General features: G+C 45.3%; 1 protein-coding gene across 1 annotated transcript in view; it reads right to left on the bottom strand.

Annotated features, from left to right (window-relative positions):
* MUC5AC (mucin 5AC, oligomeric mucus/gel-forming) overlaps positions 1-20,781 on the bottom strand; it is a 46,985-nt gene that overhangs the window by 14,515 nt on the left and 11,689 nt on the right. The window contains 21 exon segments of the mRNA XM_068194954.1: positions 10-3,212; positions 3,215-3,263; positions 3,316-8,623; positions 9,446-9,652; positions 9,741-9,784; positions 11,037-11,178; positions 11,513-11,641; positions 12,243-12,399; positions 13,001-13,240; positions 13,723-13,902; positions 14,202-14,315; positions 14,415-14,553; positions 15,071-15,222; positions 15,351-15,451; positions 16,063-16,112; positions 16,692-16,947; positions 17,506-17,632; positions 18,615-18,709; positions 19,436-19,600; positions 19,685-19,822; positions 20,606-20,675. Of these exon segments, the coding sequence (XP_068051055.1) occupies positions 10-3,212; positions 3,215-3,263; positions 3,316-8,623; positions 9,446-9,652; positions 9,741-9,784; positions 11,037-11,178; positions 11,513-11,641; positions 12,243-12,399; positions 13,001-13,240; positions 13,723-13,902; positions 14,202-14,315; positions 14,415-14,553; positions 15,071-15,222; positions 15,351-15,451; positions 16,063-16,112; positions 16,692-16,947; positions 17,506-17,632; positions 18,615-18,709; positions 19,436-19,600; positions 19,685-19,822; positions 20,606-20,675 (11,066 nt within the window).

The following is a 20,781-nucleotide window of genomic DNA, read 5'->3' as shown; positions in this document are numbered from 1 at the left end:
TCACAGGGGGTGGTGGAGGAAGTTGTCGTAGACGGCGTGGGGCTGGTGGTGCTGGTGGTGGTGCTGATTTCTGTGGAGGTGGGACTCGTGGTGGTGGAGATGTAGGGCGTGGAGGTGGAGGTGGTGACTGTGGTGGAGGACGGGATGGTTGTGGTCGTGGTGCTGGTGGTGGGGCTGGTTGTTATCACGGGGATTGGGATTGAGCAGTTGTAGTTGGGGGTGCAGCAGAGCACGCGGATCTTGTAGTTGAGGCACATCTTGAATTTGCCCTTCTGGTCCTCGTTCTTGCACACCAGTCCAAAGTGGACGTCGCACTGCACGACCTGCCCCAGCTGCTGGATAGGAACCTCAGGGTAGTCCTCCGCCTGGCACTCGATCTGCTTTGGCTGCCGGCAGACTCGCTTGCCGGCGGCGCGGATGTGCTGGTAGGTTTCAAAGTCTCCCTGGTTGGGCCCCGAGGAGGGGAAGTCGACGTCGAACCACTCGCTCCAGGTGCACACTTCGGGTTCACAGGGGGTGGTGGAGGAAGTTGTCGTAGACGGCGTGGGGCTGGTGGTGCTGGTGGTGGTGCTGATTTCTGTGGAGGTGGGACTCGTGGTGGTGGAGATGTAGGGCGTGGAGGTGGAGGTGGTGACTGTGGTGGAGGACGGGATGGTTGTGGTCGTGGTGCTGGTGGTGGGGCTGGTTGTTATCACGGGGATTGGGATTGAGCAGTTGTAGTTGGGGGTGCAGCAGAGCACGCGGATCTTGTAGTTGAGGCACATCTTGAATTTGCCCTTCTGGTCCTCGTTCTTGCACACCAGTCCAAAGTGGACGTCGCACTGCACGACCTGCCCCAGCTGCTGGATAGGAACCTCAGGGTAGTCCTCCGCCTGGCACTCGATCTGCTTTGGCTGCCGGCAGACTCGCTTGCCGGCGGCGCGGATGTGCTGGTAGGTTTCAAAGTCTCCCTGGTTGGGCCCCGAGGAGGGGAAGTCGACGTCGAACCACTCGCTCCAGGTGCACACTTCGGGTTCACAGGGGGTGGTGGAGGAAGTTGTCGTAGACGGCGTGGGGCTGGTGGTGGTGCTGATTTCTGTGGAGGTGGGACTCGTGGTGGTGGAGATGTAGGGCGTGGAGGTGGAGGTGGTGACTGTGGTGGAGGACGGGATGGTTGTGGTCGTGGTGCTGGTGGTGGGGCTGGTTGTTATCACGGGGATTGGGATTGAGCAGTTGTAGTTGGGGGTGCAGCAGAGCACGCGGATCTTGTAGTTGAGGCACATCTTGAATTTGCCCTTCTGGTCCTCGTTCTTGCACACCAGTCCAAAGTGGACGTCGCACTGCACGACCTGCCCCAGCTGCTGGATAGGAACCTCAGGGTAGTCCTCCGCCTGGCACTCGATCTGCTTTGGCTGCCGGCAGACTCGCTTGCCGGCGGCGCGGATGTGCTGGTAGGTTTCAAAGTCTCCCTGGTGGGGCCCCGAGGAGGGGAAGTCGACGTCGAACCACTCGCTCCAGGTGCACACTTCGGGTTCACAGGGGGTGGTGGAGGAAGTTGTCGTAGACGGCGTGGGGCTGGTGGTGCTGGTGGTGGTGCTGATTTCTGTGGAGGTGGGACTCGTGGTGGTGGAGATGTAGGGCGTGGAGGTGGAGGTGGTGACTGTGGTGGAGGACGGGATGGTTGTGGTCGTGGTGCTGGTGGTGGGGCTGGTTGTTATCACGGGGATTGGGATTGAGCAGTTGTAGTTGGGGGTGCAGCAGAGCACGCGGATCTTGTAGTTGAGGCACATCTTGAATTTGCCCTTCTGGTCCTCGTTCTTGCACACCAGTCCAAAGTGGACGTCGCACTGCACGACCTGCCCCAGCTGCTGGATAGGAACCTCAGGGTAGTCCTCCGCCTGGCACTCGATCTGCTTTGGCTGCCGGCAGACTCGCTTGCCGGCGGCGCGGATGTGCTGGTAGGTTTCAAAGTCTCCCTGGTGGGGCCCCGAGGAGGGGAAGTCGACGTCGAACCACTCGCTCCAGGTGCACACTTCGGGTTCACAGGGGGTGGTGGAGGAAGTTGTCGTAGACGGCGTGGGGCTGGTGGTGCTGGTGGTGGTGCTGATTTCTGTGGAGGTGGGACTCGTGGTGGTGGAGATGTAGGGCGTGGAGGTGGAGGTGGTGACTGTGGTGGAGGACGGGATGGTTGTGGTCGTGGTGCTGGTGGTGGGGCTGGTTGTTATCACGGGGATTGGGATTGAGCAGTTGTAGTTGGGGGTGCAGCAGAGCACGCGGATCTTGTAGTTGAGGCACATCTTGAATTTGCCCTTCTGGTCCTCGTTCTTGCACACCAGTCCAAAGTGGACGTCGCACTGCACGACCTGCCCCAGCTGCTGGATAGGAACCTCAGGGTAGTCCTCCGCCTGGCACTCGATCTGCTTTGGCTGCCGGCAGACTCGCTTGCCGGCGGCGCGGATGTGCTGGTAGGTTTCAAAGTCTCCCTGGTTGGGCCCCGAGGAGGGGAAGTCGACGTCGAACCACTCGCTCCAGGTGCACACTTCGGGTTCACAGGGGGTGGTGGAGGAAGTTGTCGTAGACGGCGTGGGGCTGGTGGTGGTGCTGATTTCTGTGGAGGTGGGACTCGTGGTGGTGGAGATGTAGGGCGTGGAGGTGGAGGTGGTGACTGTGGTGGAGGACGGGATGGTTGTGGTCGTGGTGCTGGTGGTGGGGCTGGTTGTTATCACGGGGATTGGGATTGAGCAGTTGTAGTTGGGGGTGCAGCAGAGCACGCGGATCTTGTAGTTGAGGCACATCTTGAATTTGCCCTTCTGGTCCTCGTTCTTGCACACCAGTCCAAAGTGGACGTCGCACTGCACGACCTGCCCCAGCTGCTGGATAGGAACCTCAGGGTAGTCCTCCGCCTGGCACTCGATCTGCTTTGGCTGCCGGCAGACTCGCTTGCCGGCGGCGCGGATGTGCTGGTAGGTTTCAAAGTCTCCCTGGTTGGGCCCCGAGGAGGGGAAGTCGACGTCGAACCACTCGCTCCAGGTGCACACTTCGGGTTCACAGGGGGTGGTGGAGGAAGTTGTCGTAGACGGCGTGGGGCTGGTGGTGCTGGTGGTGGTGCTGATTTCTGTGGAGGTGGGACTCGTGGTGGTGGAGATGTAGGGCGTGGAGGTGGAGGTGGTGACTGTGGTGGAGGACGGGATGGTTGTGGTCGTGGTGCTGGTGGTGGGGCTGGTTGTTATCACGGGGATTGGGATTGAGCAGTTGTAGTTGGGGGTGCAGCAGAGCACGCGGATCTTGTAGTTGAGGCACATCTTGAATTTGCCCTTCTGGTCCTCGTTCTTGCACACCAGTCCAAAGTGGACGTCGCACTGCACGACCTGCCCCAGCTGCTGGATAGGAACCTCAGGGTAGTCCTCCGCCTGGCACTCGATCTGCTTTGGCTGCCGGCAGACTCGCTTGCCGGCGGCGCGGATGTGCTGGTAGGTTTCAAAGTCTCCCTGGTTGGGCCCCGAGGAGGGGAAGTCGACGTCGAACCACTCGCTCCAGGTGCACACTTCGGGTTCACAGGGGGTGGTGGAGGAAGTTGTCGTAGACGGCGTGGGGCTGGTGGTGCTGGTGGTGGTGCTGATTTCTGTGGAGGTGGGACTCGTGGTGGTGGAGATGTAGGGCGTGGAGGTGGAGGTGGTGACTGTGGTGGAGGACGGGATGGTTGTGGTCGTGGTGCTGGTGGTGGGGCTGGTTGTTATCACGGGGATTGGGATTGAGCAGTTGTAGTTGGGGGTGCAGCAGAGCACGCGGATCTTGTAGTTGAGGCACATCTTGAATTTGCCCTTCTGGTCCTCGTTCTTGCACACCAGTCCAAAGTGGACGTCGCACTGCACGACCTGCCCCAGCTGCTGGATAGGAACCTCAGGGTAGTCCTCCGCCTGGCACTCGATCTGCTTTGGCTGCCGGCAGACTCGCTTGCCGGCGGCGCGGATGTGCTGGTAGGTTTCAAAGTCTCCCTGGTGGGGCCCCGAGGAGGGGAAGTCGACGTCGAACCACTCGCTCCAGGTGCACACTTCGGGTTCACAGGGGGTGGTGGAGGAAGTTGTCGTAGACGGTGTGGGGCTGGTGGTGGTGCTGATTTCTGTGGAGGTGGGACTCGTGGTGGTGGAGATGTAGGGCGTGGAGGTGGAGGTGGTGACTGTGGTGGAGGACGGGATGGTTGTGGTCATGGTGCTGGTGGTGGGGCTGGTTGTTATCACGGGGATTGGGATTGAGCAGTTGTAGTTGGGGGTGCAGCAGAGCACGCGGATCTTGTAGTTGAGGCACATCTTGAATTTGCCCTTCTGGTCCTCGTTCTTGCACACCAGTCCAAAGTGGACGTCGCACTGCACGACCTGCCCCAGCTGCTGGATAGGAACCTCAGGGTAGTCCTCCGCCTGGCACTCGATCTGCTTTGGCTGCCGGCAGACTCGCTTGCCGGCGGCGCGGATGTGCTGGTAGGTTTCAAAGTCTCCCTGGTGGGGCCCCGAGGAGGGGAAGTCGACGTCGAACCACTCGCTCCAGGTGCACACTTCGGGTTCACAGGGGGTGGTGGAGGAAGTTGTCGTAGACGGCGTGGGGCTGGTGGTGCTGGTGGTGGTGCTGATTTCTGTGGAGGTGGGACTCGTGGTGGTGGAGATGTAGGGCGTGGAGGTGGAGGTGGTGACTGTGGTGGAGGACGGGATGGTTGTGGTCGTGGTGCTGGTGGTGGGGCTGGTTGTTATCACGGGGATTGGGATTGAGCAGTTGTAGTTGGGGGTGCAGCAGAGCACGCGGATCTTGTAGTTGAGGCACATCTTGAATTTGCCCTTCTGGTCCTCGTTCTTGCACACCAGTCCAAAGTGGACGTCGCACTGCACGACCTGCCCCAGCTGCTGGATAGGAACCTCAGGGTAGTCCTCCGCCTGGCACTCGATCTGCTTTGGCTGCCGGCAGACTCGCTTGCCGGCGGCGCGGATGTGCTGGTAGGTTTCAAAGTCTCCCTGGTTGGGCCCCGAGGAGGGGAAGTCGACGTCGAACCACTCGCTCCAGGTGCACACTTCGGGTTCACAGGGGGTGGTGGAGGAAGTTGTCGTAGACGGCGTGGGGCTGGTGGTGCTGATTTCTGTGGAGGTGGGACTCGTGGTGGTGGAGATGTAGGGCGTGGAGGTGGAGGTGGTGACTGTGGTGGAGGACGGGATGGTTGTGGTCGTGGTGCTGGTGGTGGGGCTGGTTGTTATCACGGGGATTGGGATTGAGCAGTTGTAGTTGGGGGTGCAGCAGAGCACGCGGATCTTGTAGTTGAGGCACATCTTGAATTTGCCCTTCTGGTCCTCGTTCTTGCACACCAGTCCAAAGTGGACGTCGCACTGCACGACCTGCCCCAGCTGCTGGATAGGAACCTCAGGGTAGTCCTCCGCCTGGCACTCGATCTGCTTTGGCTGCCGGCAGACTCGCTTGCCGGCGGCGCGGATGTGCTGGTAGGTTTCAAAGTCTCCCTGGTGGGGCCCCGAGGAGGGGAAGTCGACGTCGAACCACTCGCTCCAGGTGCACACTTCGGGTTCACAGGGGGTGGTGGAGGAAGTTGTCGTAGACGGCGTGGTGCTGGTGGTGGTGCTGATTTCTGTGGAGGTGGGACTCGTGGTGGTGGAGATGTAGGGCGTGGAGGTGGAGGTGGTGACTGTGGTGGAGGACGGGATGGTTGTGGTCGTGGTGCTGGTGGTGGGGCTGGTTGTTATCACGGGGATTGGGATTGAGCAGTTGTAGTTGGGGGTGCAGCAGAGCACGCGGATCTTGTAGTTGAGGCACATCTTGAATTTGCCCTTCTGGTCCTCGTTCTTGCACACCAGTCCAAAGTGGACGTCGCACTGCACGACCTGCCCCAGCTGCTGGATAGGAACCTCAGGGTAGTCCTCCGCCTGGCACTCGATCTGCTTTGGCTGCCGGCAGACTCGCTTGCCGGCGGCGCGGATGTGCTGGTAGGTTTCAAAGTCTCCCTGGTGGGGCCCCGAGGAGGGGAAGTCGACGTCGAACCACTCGCTCCAGGTGCACACTTCGGGTTCACAGGGGGTGGTGGAGGAAGTTGTCGTAGACGGCGTGGGGCTGGTGGTGCTGGTGGTGGTGCTGATTTCTGTGGAGGTGGGACTCGTGGTGGTGGAGATGTAGGGCGTGGAGGTGGAGGTGGTGACTGTGGTGGAGGACGGGATGGTTGTGGTCGTGGTGCTGGTGGTGGGGCTGGTTGTTATCACGGGGATTGGGATTGAGCAGTTGTAGTTGGGGGTGCAGCAGAGCACGCGGATCTTGTAGTTGAGGCACATCTTGAATTTGCCCTTCTGGTCCTCGTTCTTGCACACCAGTCCAAAGTGGACGTCGCACTGCACGACCTGCCCCAGCTGCTGGATAGGAACCTCAGGGTAGTCCTCCGCCTGGCACTCGATCTGCTTTGGCTGCCGGCAGACTCGCTTGCCGGCGGCGCGGATGTGCTGGTAGGTTTCAAAGTCTCCCTGGTTGGGCCCCGAGGAGGGGAAGTCGACGTCGAACCACTCGCTCCAGGTGCACACTTCGGGTTCACAGGGGGTGGTGGAGGAAGTTGTCGTAGACGGCGTGGGGCTGGTGGTGCTGGTGGTGGTGCTGATTTCTGTGGAGGTGGGACTCGTGGTGGTGGAGATGTAGGGCGTGGAGGTGGAGGTGGTGACTGTGGTGGAGGACGGGATGGTTGTGGTCGTGGTGCTGGTGGTGGGGCTGGTTGTTATCACGGGGATTGGGATTGAGCAGTTGTAGTTGGGGGTGCAGCAGAGCACGCGGATCTTGTAGTTGAGGCACATCTTGAATTTGCCCTTCTGGTCCTCGTTCTTGCACACCAGTCCAAAGTGGACGTCGCACTGCACGACCTGCCCCAGCTGCTGGATAGGAACCTCAGGGTAGTCCTCAGCCTGGCACTCGATCTGCTTTGGCTGCCGGCAGACTCGCTTGCCGGCGGCGCGGATGTGCTGGTAGGTTTCAAAGTCTCCCTGGTTGGGCCCCGAGGAGGGGAAGTCGACGTCGAACCACTCGCTCCAGGTGCACACTTCGGGTTCACAGGGGGTGGTGGAGGAAGTTGTCGTAGACGGCGTGGGGCTGGTGGTGCTGGTGGTGGTGCTGATTTCTGTGGAGGTGGGACTCGTGGTGGTGGAGATGTAGGGCGTGGAGGTGGAGGTGGTGACTGTGGTGGAGGACGGGATGGTTGTGGTCGTGGTGCTGGTGGTGGGGCTGGTTGTTATCACGGGGATTGGGATTGAGCAGTTGTAGTTGGGGGTGCAGCAGAGCACGCGGATCTTGTAGTTGAGGCACATCTTGAATTTGCCCTTCTGGTCCTCGTTCTTGCACACCAGTCCAAAGTGGACGTCGCACTGCACGACCTGCCCCAGCTGCTGGATAGGAACCTCAGGGTAGTCCTCCGCCTGGCACTCGATCTGCTTTGGCTGCCGGCAGACTCGCTTGCCGGCGGCGCGGATGTGCTGGTAGGTTTCAAAGTCTCCCTGGTTGGGCCCCGAGGAGGGGAAGTCGACGTCGAACCACTCGCTCCAGGTGCACACTTCGGGTTCACAGGGGGCATTCGTTGAATATGTTGTTGCTTTTGTTGTTGTGCTGCTTGTCACTGTTGTAGTTGTAGTTTGTTTTTGAGTTTGCGGTGTTGGTTTTGATGTTATTCTGGTGTGGATGTAATCTGTTTTTGCTTCACTTGTGTATTCAGTTGTTGTCTTGTGTTTTGTTTGTAAACTGAGCGTTGTTGGTTCTGGTGTGGACATTGTACTTGAATGCCTTGTAGTTGTTGGTGTTGTAGTTGGAATTTCAGGGGTTGTTTCACACGGCACTGTTATATGCATGCAGCATTTAAATCGCAATTCGTAATTATAGCAGATAGGTGGCAGTTGATCTTTATTGTAACATTTCAACCCTTCTTCTGTGTTACACGTTATGTGTTGCTCCAGTAGAGGATATGGTGTATTAGGGAACCGTACTGCTCTACATTCCACCTCCTTTCTGTTGTTGCAGACTTTGTATCCCTTATTTTTGATGTTCTCAATTGTATCAAAATCTCCATCATTGTAACCTGACCCTGGATAACTGACATCATACCATCTTGACCAGTAGCATTTTTCTTTGAAACAAAGAGGAGTTGTTGAAGGGGATGTGGTGACAGGTGTTGTTGTTTTAGTTGTTTCTTCAGTAGGTGAAGGTATGTATATTGTACTTTCGGTAGTAACTGAATATATTGTTTCAGTAGATGTTTCTGTCAGAGTTGGAGTTGTGACTGGGGTTGATGTGCTGGAAGACGTTGTGGAAGAGCATGGTACAAAAACACAGCAGAGGATCCTGATTTCGTAGTTGTTGCACATTGTTGAAATTTGATCCTTGTTGTAACATATAAGCCCTTGTGTTGTACTGCATTCTACTTTTTGGCCAAGGTCTTTCAGTGGTATATCAGGGAACTTCTCTGCTCTGCATTCAACAGCCTTTGGGGCTTTACAAACTTCATAACCTTTTGCTCGTAAATCATCAAAAGTTTCAAAATCTCCCCCATCATAGCCAGGGGTTTGTAGACTCCCATCATACCATTTTGACCACTCACAGACTTCATGAACACATACTGATGTAGTTGGTGACACTGAAGGAGAAAAAGAAAAAGAAGAGACCATGAAATTAGAATGAATTCCTGTAAATACTAATTTTTTTTGTTGTTATTTTAAATGGGATGACAATTTTTCTGATGTCATTTGTCTTGCATTATACTCCTGTAGTGCATCAGTTTATTTTAGTATGTTGTAGAACAGAAAATCTGTCACCCAGCAATTTCATGTAGTGACATGCTTCGAACTGTCACTTCCCAAGTGATTAGTGGTTATATGTTACAAGGTTCTTAAGTAAGGCTCAGGTCTAATCTATACACTCTAGAAACAAACCTAGTCTCACATGTTTTGCATTTGGTTCAGTGTATTTGCATTGGTTCTGTTTTGCTTCACCATATACTAGTCTCTCTGGAATATAGTGAAATCAGTGCAAAGAGTAGCTTTTTTCTTCCAAGTCAGTTGACTCCTCACTTAGAGCAGAGCAGTCTTTGTTCCTCCATTTCAAACATCCCTACACTTTGTATTTTAGCTCTGAGCTGAAGAAACCATTTATTGGTTGGAGAGCTTTTACAGATGAACTCTCATTATGAAAAAGATGGAAAATAGCTACTGAATTCCAGCAATGCTGATATTTTCTGTATTTTCAAGACTTATGTATTTTATACTGAATACTGATTTCATAAAACAACATATGCCTAGAATAACTTGCGATTCCCAACATGAATAATGCTGTACAGGAATTCTAAAAACCAAAATTTCATTATCTCAATGCCAATATCCAAGCAATCCACTTAGTACTGTAAAATATGTTTTTCTCACTAAACAATAAAATACAATCTTAGGGGCTACAAAGGACATACCTGTGGAAGTAGTGGTAGGTGGTGTAGAGCTGAAGTGAAATGTCGTTGCTGTTGTGGGTGATGTTGAGATTAAACATTCATGCATAAGCCTTTGAAGTGTTCCATTGGGACCACAGATTGCAACAAGACACCATCCTGTGCCATCTGTAGTGTTGTAGACCACATCTTTGTAGTTGTACTTCTGCCCCTCATAGATGCAGACACATTCTGTAGATTAAAACAGGATGTTATTCCTTGCTACCTGAAACACAGAGTACCCTAAATCATTCATATCTAAATGACTTCATCAACATACCATGTTCATCATATCTGCATTTTTTGCCATGAATTGTGCATTCACTAAAAAAGAGAAAAACAGATTATGAGTGTGGACATACTGGTTCGTGACATTTCCTTTGTTATAATTTTTCTTCTGTCAATCCTTTGCTATTCATTGTGTGTTTAAATGTAAAATGACCCTATCTTGTCTGAGTTAGATAGTCAGTTCTGCTCTACAAATTCAGGCTAGGTATTTATATTCAGGCTACAAGTTCTCTGGCAAGAAAGGTAGCTCTTTCTTTGAGCCAGCATATAAAACATACAGCATCCCTACCAGTGCTTTTGGGAACAGGAAAAAAGATGTGAGATGAACGATTTCAAATATTCTAATCTAACCAACAGGTCTATTTTTTACAGGGGAAAAGCACAGTATATATATAATTTGCATTTAAAAGGATATATATAAAGGATTACTACCGTGGATGTTGAGGTAATCTACACAGTGAATTTCCATTAGGCTTCCAAAATATGCAAGAAGAATTCTGGTTTGAAGGGAAATTTATCTGTTAAGAACTGAATCTTGACGTATTTATTTACAGGGACTAAGGACATCTATACACTGAATAAACAGAGATTTAGATATGTATTTAATGGATTAGGTTTAGTGCTGTTAATGGCCTAGAAGATATAGGCCAAGGCATCTATGAAGTGCAAACCTTGCAAAGGATGTTGGTTTAGCTCCAATGGGCTTTGGCTTAAGATTTTTCTATTCAGATTGCACTGCTTACCATATTTAAGTGTAGCTACTTTAAAGGTATCTTAAGACAACTGCTTCACAATTGCTTTTGCTAACTCTGTACTTAAGCCTTACAGAAGGCTTAGCAGCACTTGTCACCGGTAATGCGTGAGAATATGTGCTGACTGTTGCAGCTATGCAAGTACCAGTGCAATAACAAAAACAAGCTCAAAATAATGTAGAGGTGTTGGCTGCTCACTTCTAATGAATTTCATATTATGAGTTTAGGTATATTTTTTTTAAAATTCTCAGACTCTTCCCTAACTAAAATTATTTTATCTTGTTTTCACTTCATTTAATAATGATAATAACATTAAAGGACTTTAATAAGTATACAAAATAAGTAGTAAATTAATCTCTTGATGATAAAATGTTTCACTATGTTATCATTTAATTTCCTGGGAAAGGAAGAAAATTAGACATTGTTCATCAGCCTCTGACTGGCTTAGTTCCTGTTGGCAATTAACAAATTTAATGTGTGATGAATTATGTTCCACAATTTTAAAATCTATTTTTAAAATTCTTTTCTAATCCTACCATGATTCACAATTCTGCTTTGAAGGCATCTCCATTCCTGGTTTGTAATATTTTCCATCTTCATAACAACCACAGTAAGAAACACATGTCATGGTTTCCTCATCAAAATAGGGCTTATTCTTTGGACATTGTGGATAGCAACCTGCAATAGAAAAAAGTCAAGTTGACACTAGGCCTTTCATAAGTATAAGTAAGCCTACACTCATATCTGCTTTTCCCAAAGTGTCCCACATGGTAAGTGGAATGTCACATCCTTTTACTGCTATTCCTTTGATTGCACATCATGCTTTGGAGTATTTGGTCCCCATTTTCATTCCAAACAAGTACATAATCCATTAGGGAATACAATACTAATTAAAAAACTTTTTCTTATAGTTTCTAGTGTAAACATGTCATACACTGAGTAATAAAAATTTTGTTCACCATACTGTATTTTAACCTTTCAAATAGAATGAGATATGCATAATTATGTTTACCTTCCAAACCCCTCATCTCATGAAGACATTTCCCACTTGGATTATTGCAGGTCTTCATACAAGGTGCTCCACATGGCTTGTAGTGCCACTCACATTCCCCTTGTGGATTATAGTAATCACAGAAGAGAGCTAGAAGACGAAATGCCAGAAAAATATCTTTGATGTTTTAGTTCTATACTCTTTCAGTTTTTCTAGGTAAAAATCCAATGGGGTCAGCATAATCTCATAGGTGGGGAACAATATATCATCTTATTGCTAAGGCAATACAATTGTTGCATTTCTAAAACCTTTTAGCACCAATAAATATATACAAGATGGAGTTATACATTAAACATGAAAAATAAGTTGACTGAATCACTGATCTTAGCTAGCTTGCACTTATGGTTATTTATATGGAACCTGATGTAGACGTGTGGCAGTGTAATGAAATATATTTCATCAGTAGTGTATCATGATTGTCAAGCTAATTAGACACTAATCACACTACTTGTAAACTTATTGCCTGTGGTTTCATTTTACTAAGATAGATTGCCTTCCAGTGATTTAACCCAACTGCTTTGGTATTTTTTAAGGTTTTTTTGGGAGGGGTCGTTTGCTTTTTAAGCATACAGCTGTGCCTCTTAGAAGCACAATTTTATACTTCTTTTCTTGTTCTCCTTTGTTTCCTTTTTCCCCCCTTCTGTTTTCTTTCCCTCTGAACCCCTTAAAAAAGTAGTGGGTTGAAACTCACGACAAATGGATGGGGTTCTCCATGATATGCAGATGTCTAGCTCATTACATGCTTGAGCGTAGGCAGCTACTGCTGTGCAGAAACATTCACAGTCTCCTCCAGTGTCACAGGCACAAGCGTCATCCACACATGCTTGGTAATATTCATTTGGTTCAACCTGGTAGAGAAAACATTCAAGTTTTCATGCCCTTGTCCTCTTTGCACTGTCCTTAAATAGCTGAATAAGATATCTGAAAGTCATAGGTCTATATGAGAGAAAGCTAAGAAAGGAAGAAATCATGAGAATGCTTTGAAAAATCAAGAGGAAAATGTAGAATAAAGCTACTGCTAGTAAGCTGCAATATTAAGAACTGTTTGGTGCTGAAGACAGTTGCAAAACACTGGTAATTACTACAAGCTAGCACAGAGTCATACATATCAGATGGCTGATATTTATATTAGTAGAAAATTATGACATTAGACAATAAACATATACCAAGATATATCTACTGAGATATATCTACTGTTGCTCCTTCTATTAAAACAAACTAACTAACCAACCAAAGCAAAACAATCCATTTCTTTGGTGTACTTGCTCAAGACAAAAGCTGAGAAAGTGAAAGTGAAAATATTTCTATGCAGTCTCTCTATGCAGGAATGTGGTCTAACTCCACTTTTTAAAGCATGACAAAGTGTATTTTGGAGAATTTTTTAATCTATTCCACATAAAAATGAATGTAATCATTTTGTCAAGAATTTAAGACTAAATTTTGTCATACCTGTGAGTGACACTTTGCAAACACTTCACTGGTGATGATGCTGCATTGCTTCTGTGCCCAGGCTTTCCTGTATGGGTTTGCAGTGCACGGATCCTGTGTACGATTGGCATTCGGGCAATTAGAAGATACTTTCCAGCTGTTGGCAAACTCCAGCACATTTCCTACCACAGACTGGCTGCGGGTAGTGAAGTCATTATTTCCATTGCCATCATAGTTTCCACAAAGTCCACAGACCTGGCCCTGCATCAGGATAAAAAAACAAAATGACAAAGATCAGTAAGGTACAATTTCTTAGTAGCTGTGAGTAACAGAGCTCAGGATGACTCTTACGTAAGATTATTAATGCCTATTTAGTAACAGTGTTGGACATTTTCATAAAACGCTTCCCATGAAGAGAGGTCTCTAGCTTGTTATGAAGAAGGAGTGGACTGATGGGTTTTGTTCTAAGTAATGAGCTATTTAGTTTTTGCTGATCCTAAGTATGTCTCCTCAGTGAGGGTTTTTTCATGAAGAAAGCTACTGATAAAGTTGCTTTTATGCCATTGCTGAATAATGGAATTTAAGGATAACGCATAGTACACAATTTAAGTCAACACAACAAGGACAATATGTGATTTCTGCTCTTCTGGTTTACAGCCTAAATTTCCAGTCACTTTCTTTAAGAGATAATATGACTACGTTACAGAATTCATTTTATTCATTTTTTCACTTTTAAAGTATACCTGAAAGCTGGGACTAAGTTTGATGAATATACTGGTTTTCTTGTCCCACATGAGTATCAGACCAACAGTAGTATCAACCACCAAGTAGATGCCCATGGAACGAATTTGGAATGGCATTTTTCCTCCAGGTGTCCTCTGGATGACATCAGAGTGTCCATCACTGAGTACCAGCTCATAGTTCTAAGACAGGAGAAGAAAAAGTTAGAGGACAATTTAGAAAGTCACTATTTTGTAGTTTTATATATTGACAGTAACTTCTTGAAATAATAATATTATCATCAAGAAGATCCTATTCAACAACCTCGGGTTAAGAAATTTCTTTGTAGATTTCCCTCCTTTGCTTTCTAGAGCAGAGAGAAAAAAAAGTCTAGTGACCTTTCCATTATGTTAGAGGCCACTTCTTCTATGCAGCCTAGCTGGGACAGCTTGTTCCATCCTTCTGGCACAACTTAAAGAAAATACTTAAAGAAAATACTTACACCCAGGAAAACTTTAATGGACTTGGAGCAGGTAGTTCCTGTAGTGCCACATGGAATGTTCTCAGTGATGACTCTGAAGGTTCCCTGGTTCGTAGCTTGTTGACCACAGTAGTTCTGAAACAGGAGAATGATATTCACTGTTTGCTATATGTTACAGGTTCATAAGTAAAACGCAAGGTATTTTGAGCAAAAATCTAGGCAGGACTCTGTTACCTGGACCAGAACATATTCACAGTCTCCTTCAAAATCAAAGCGTTTGCCATCAAAGGTGGTATAATGCCCATCTCCATAAACAGAACATGTTTCCAGGCAGGGTTCCTCAGAGCATTGCCATTTTCTGTTTCTACATGTGCTACACAAGACAAAAAGCACTCCCAATGTAAAAACTGGACAAACACAATATAAATATAGGTACCTTTCTGTATTTTAGCATGTGTTAAGATTCTAATGAAAAAATAAGTTTTGCTTATTCTCAAAAATGCAACATAGCTCAAGACCTATTGGAATTTATCTAAAGACTGTGTTACTTAATGAATCATCTGCATCAGAAGACACCAATTGTTTCACATTTCCAGATCCTGTTGGATCTATTGAAATGGAAGTACTTCCTTAGGAGAAAGATTTTTTTTTTTTTTTTTTTTTACTTGAATGAATATGACAACATCAAAACCATGGTGTTTTTCTGACAACTTGCAATTTCTGGGCTATGCCATTGAGAAAAATAGACAGAGTTTGCTTTTTAGGTACCAAGTGGATTGTTTTATGCAGGATTCCTTCCTAGAAATCTTGATACTGCTAGAGTGAAATTATGTTATTTACTTAGATCTTAAACTGTTCTATTTCCAAAATATTTTTCAATAGGCTCTTACCAGTTGTTACAGCCAACTCTGATTGATTCTCCTGGACTGTAGGAATTCCCATTGTGAATACATGGACAGTCTTCTGGAGCAATACAGCCACCTTTGCCATCCAACACTTGATCATGAGGACATACACAGCCAGAGACACAGTGAGTTTTGTACTGTAAGGACCATAAAGAAAACCTGTCTTGAAACATTTCCCTGGTGGAAGAGTCAAGCTGTAGCTGGTAATTGTAAGAGATATCTTTATTGATATGCTTTCAACTAGGTATAAAGAGTCTGTACTTACACATTCCATATCTAGAGTCTGACAGCTCTTCTGGCATCCTGCTCCTACCACATTTGCAGTGACATTGTCACAGTCAACATAAACCATGGGAGGCATACAGACTGAAAGAGAGAAAAAAACATGAGAAATGTGAGACCAACTATGCATTTGTACCTTTGTGTTTCCAAGAAAAAATGGAAATACTCCTTTGTGAATTATGTGTACCTTAGTGTGATGCATGTAGCAAGAGAAAGAAACCAAATATTGTTTTGATTTCATATTCACATGGTTTTTGTGATTATGCTTGGACTACTCAAAATTAATTTTTATTTAGCTTCATGAAACACTTCCTTTCAGAAAAGCAGAACAAAAAATGGATAACAAATATCCTTATTTACTTGTTTGGCCTTTTTTTTTTTTTTTGGTTGCTTTGGGGGTTTTTTTGCTTTTACGTTTTAATTAAAACGAGAATAGTTTTCCTCGCACATTGAGTGAGGTGATCAAATATCCTTTTACCCTGGGTAACCCAGGGAGTTCTAAATTCAGCCACCTGAAAGGTAAGACAGTGTAACTTTATATTTTGAGAATGTCCTCTACATTACAGAAGACCTCAATTCATTTTCTTGATTGATTTCAGACTTGTACAATTTGCATCATTATGACAAGAGAAGAAAGAAATAACATGACTGAAAATGAAAGGGAGAATTAAAGAAAATCTTAAGTGATAAGTTACCTGGTTCTGGCTTCTCTCCAATGCAGCTCAGCTTTCCATAGGCGCAAGTGCTGTAAAAACAAGGGAATGGATATTTTTAGACTTCTTTTGTTAAGTTTCAGCCTATTTCCCAATGAACTTGAAAGAATGAAAAATTACTGTGTGATAAAATAAAATGTGTTCTTTATCAAATAGTTAGCATATTTAAAATATTAATATTCTATATTAGACAAGAACAAAATACAAGCAGATTCTATATAATATTTGCTCTGTCTATATCCCTGGTTTAAAGCTGTCCTTCAGAATAGTTCAGATTCCCATCAAAATGGGATAACAGAATTATCAGGCATCTTTCACCATGGAACAAGCTTTTTACAATCACACATAAGAAAAGTATGTGTGGAGGCAAGGGACAGGGTGGGAGTTTGGCTGTTAGCAAAGGCTGACCCACCACAGGACTGTTTGTTGTATTCCTGTGGTTGTTTATGTACAATTTTCCAAACATGGGTAGCCCTAAGAATTAAGAAGCTGTGATTTTTTTTAATTGAAAATTTTAGATATAGCAATTAATGTGATTTCATAACATTTATATGGTTTCATGATCACCTATATCTAATCTCTTCACATTTTTTTTTTTACAAATCTCTTACCAGACAACACCATTATCATGAACAACTTCACCAGAAGACAGAGGAGTTCCTTTGTAGTAACAAGGACAGCTAGAAGCAGGCACACATTTGCCACTGTCATCCATGTATGTTCCATTTATGCAGGTACAGCCATCAACTGGGACAAACTTGATGCTGCAGGTGACATCAGGCTCACTCAGAGAGCGGCAGGTGGGTTGACAGGAATCAACATTGTAGGTGTATTTCAAGGACTTCGGACACAAGGTGGTGTATTTTGCTTGAGAGTAAGAAGGTGAGTTACATTTGTTGTTCATTCAAAAATCAATATAGGTATAAAGTATTTGAGATAAAGTATGCATGATAAACGTGGCATTGTATGTACACATGCTTTAGTGATATACCCACTAGTGTAATTTTTTGTAGTACTAGAGCAACATTTTCCCTTATAAATGTGTCATATGTTTTGCCCAAGTTAAAAAAAAGAACAAAGTTCATTTATAATAAGACACAGTATGTTTCTTCCTCTATGCTATTTTTATACTTTTTGTCAAAGTAAGTTGAGAAACACCCTACTTATTTTATTCCTATTGCAAGGGTATTCTCTTCAGGTTTTTTTTCTGATGGTTCTGAGCAAGTAATCTAACAAAGCCCATTTTTAATATTTCTTCATGTTTGTTGTTTGTCTTTTATGGCATTCCTTTCCTACTCAGCTTCTTCAAAGTCAGTGCTATACTTCAACTCCAGTTAAACACAATTTACTGTGGAATCCCTGAGAGTTGTTGTGTGGGGCCTTCTAGGTGATAATTTTCAAAAGGCAAAGGGATGTAAAACTTACTGCAGGCTTTGCTCCTCCATCCAGTGAGAAGAACTCCTTTAGCAGCACATGCTCTGACATAGCTGGAAAGGACAGCACACATGCAGTCCTCACTCTTCTCACAGTTACATGTGTCAAACATGCAGGTCTAGGAACAGAGAATGATGTGATCATCAGAATGTCATTTCAAAGCCATGGAACTCTGCAGTTTTTTAGAGGGTTATGTTCATTAGAGGTTAAAATGAGTGTAATCCACATGTATAAGTAAATATATGTCTGATTTTCATTGAGCTCTTTCAAGAGTTTATGTGAAAAAAGAGCAATTAGAGGTGCACTATTTTGAACTATTTTTTCTTTTTATTTTTTTCACATGTTGGCAGTTTTCCAACTACTTCAAATTTGTTGCCATTGTGCCATATATATTTAGAATAAATGGAGATTCTTTGATGCCACCCAGCTTTTAGAATTTTTGCTTAAGAGCCTGGGCTCTCTGCAACAGAGGAACAAAGAATACAAGAGTTATTTGGTGTATTTCTATGCTGGGCAGGGATAATGCAATATTGTTAATTCCCGATGATGTTTACTGAGCATAATCTTACAAATTTCCAATAACAGGAAGGTTTTTTAATGTACCCAGGGACTCTGGTACAGAGTTTCATCACCTTGAATTTCTGGAACATTTTTGTTCACATCTTGTCTAATTCTCACTGTTGCTTTTTACGCACATTGCTTGTCTTGTCCTTGCATATGTGCAAAAGACTTCTGAAAGCAGTTCAGAGGAATTAATGCACCAGTTAAGATTCTGGCTAAAGCTTTCATTATGTCTCTCAGAAGGGACAATTTTTATCCTTTGACAGTGAATCCAAACGCCTAACTTAGTCTTTACATTTGCAGCTAAAAATAGGTGCAGGAGGAATACACCTGCATGTTTATCCTGCAGGGAATAGAAAGGAAGATAGTTTCACAAAGGAGCAAATTTCATATTGTGTAGATAAGAATGAACCCTTGCCTTGTAAAGAACTATCATGAATGGATCTCCTCACAACTGGCAAGTTGTTCTCTCAGGTGTTAGTATCAGAAATCTGAGTCTTTTTCCCCTATATTGGATGGATGGAATTGGAGCCAAATACCTTATGGTAAACTTCTGGATTCACTGTTGAGTGACATTCAGCAAAAGGTCCCGTGGTATCAGAGAGCAGTCCACACCAGTGCTGAGCATACTGGTCTGTGAATTGAAAACATGGTAAGGATTTCTATGCCTGTGCGTTTGCAAAACTCTTGTCTCAACGTAACTATACCTCCTCCAGGGAAATTATAGAAGCTTAACATTGCAATATAATTAAGCTCTGCATTTGCTGAGGCACACAGTCTTTCACTTCCTCTAGGCAGAAGTCTGAACTCTTTATAAACTGAATGTTCTCTAATTCATTTTAATTGTCATGGAATAAACAAAAAGTACCCCCAGATGAATTTTAAAAAGGAAGGTTTACACTGTAAAAAGATGAACTATGCTAGTTCATCTCAGAAAAAAGAAGATTAGCTTGTGAATACTCAAGAATTATATATTTTGTTGGCTGAAATGGAGCTTGAATGCTTTCAGTCTCTGAACTCTAAGTCTGGTTCTTAGTTTAACAGTGGAAGGGCCACAACCTTCTCAGGGGCTAGGCACAGCTGTGACAATCAGTCCTTTGCAGGAATGAATCACTAATATGCTGTATGGTTCCAGTTTCCCTTAAATAAGTTGACTTGCTGTCTTGATCCAAAGGAATATATCTGACGATCCAAAACATTTTGCTAGTTATTATTTATTAATTGAAGAATTCTAGTGTCAACTGAGGAAAATTGTCTGCATGTGCAAATAGTTCTGTTATTTTGGCTAAATGCTTGGTGGCTGATCAGCTTATTCCATCTTTGCATCTTAAAGGAGAATAGAAGAGATGGCTCAGCTTACCATTTTGTATGCTAACAGTACAGGGGTCCTCAAAGGTATTTTTGGCATCAGGACAATCAGCCCGAGTTTTCCAAGTATTGCCAAAGGCAGCTGAAGTGCCCTCTATCACACCACTGGTGGTTTTGAAATCATCTGTCTGTACATCATTGAAGTTTCCACAGAGACCTAGAAGGAAGCAGATGGTCTGTGCAAGCCTCCTACAGGATGGCAGGTACTGGTGAAGGCAGTTGTTAGGACAAGGTCACTCACCACAGGTCTGCCCTTTATGTGATGGATCCAAGTCTATAAAAACTTGCATTAAAGGCACGAGTTGAACCTGTAGCTGAAGACCAAAAGTTGTTTGCAGAATTATGAAGAAAGATGAAGGCCTGAAGATTGTGACGTTTGCTAGGGATATAAGAACAAAATAGTTATAATTTTATTTGAGATGAGCAGTTGAATTAATTGTTCATGAGAGGAACAATATAGTAGAAAAATAGTAGAGGAATTCCATAGCTGCATTTGATATGATCCTAATTTCTGAAGAACTGGGGGGGAAATGATCCTTACAGGATTTCAAATCCAGCACCACAACAGTCCAACCTAAACACCTAAGCAACAAATATATACAAAACCTCCACTTTCTGTCAGGTGTTTTAAAATGAGGGAAGAACACACACATCTGTTGTTATTTAAAAGGTTCTCTTTGTTTGATGAAAATGCTATAGCACTGTTTAGTTGAAGACTCCAATGGAGTCTGGACCTATTCTGTCCTTTCATGGTTTGATTTGTGTTCAGGTGCAGTAGTGTTTGAGAAGAAGTGGCATGTGAGAAACTTCAGTGATGAATGTGCTTTGCGAACAAGGACAGGGGGAACACAGGGAACTAATGACTTGAGAAATTGGAGTCCAGTTCCCTGTCAGAATTTTTCTTTCCTCTCTTTTGACAGTGTTTGGATCTGAAAGTGTGCAATAATACTATTTGCTTGAACTAATTAGATATTGCTAAATATAAACCATGATTTTTCTAAAGTTATTAGTGTTGAATAAGCAAATCCTATTACATAAAAATGGGAGATAGTGCTCTATGGCAGTGCTCTGGGTTTTCTGCAGTGTAACCAGAGTTTAGTTTAACTCATGTAATAACATTTTAAAATAAAAATGAGAAATAGAAGTTTTTCAAAGAACTTACCTGCTGAGAATGGTAATTGTGTATAGATCATATTCACAAATACACTCCCAGAAGGCTGGATCACAATGTTCTGTCCACAAGAAAAGACAATTATTATCAAGAAGATAAGTTAAATACTTTCCAAACCTTTCCTATCCAATACGACTCAAGATGAAGGGGGAAAAAATGGACGGAGA

The sequence above is a fragment of the Anomalospiza imberbis genome, chromosome 6, assembly GCF_031753505.1.
Source record: "Anomalospiza imberbis isolate Cuckoo-Finch-1a 21T00152 chromosome 6, ASM3175350v1, whole genome shotgun sequence".
Classification (NCBI taxonomy): domain Eukaryota; kingdom Metazoa; phylum Chordata; class Aves; order Passeriformes; family Viduidae; genus Anomalospiza; species Anomalospiza imberbis.
This window is presented reverse-complemented; position numbering and strand designations above follow the sequence as displayed.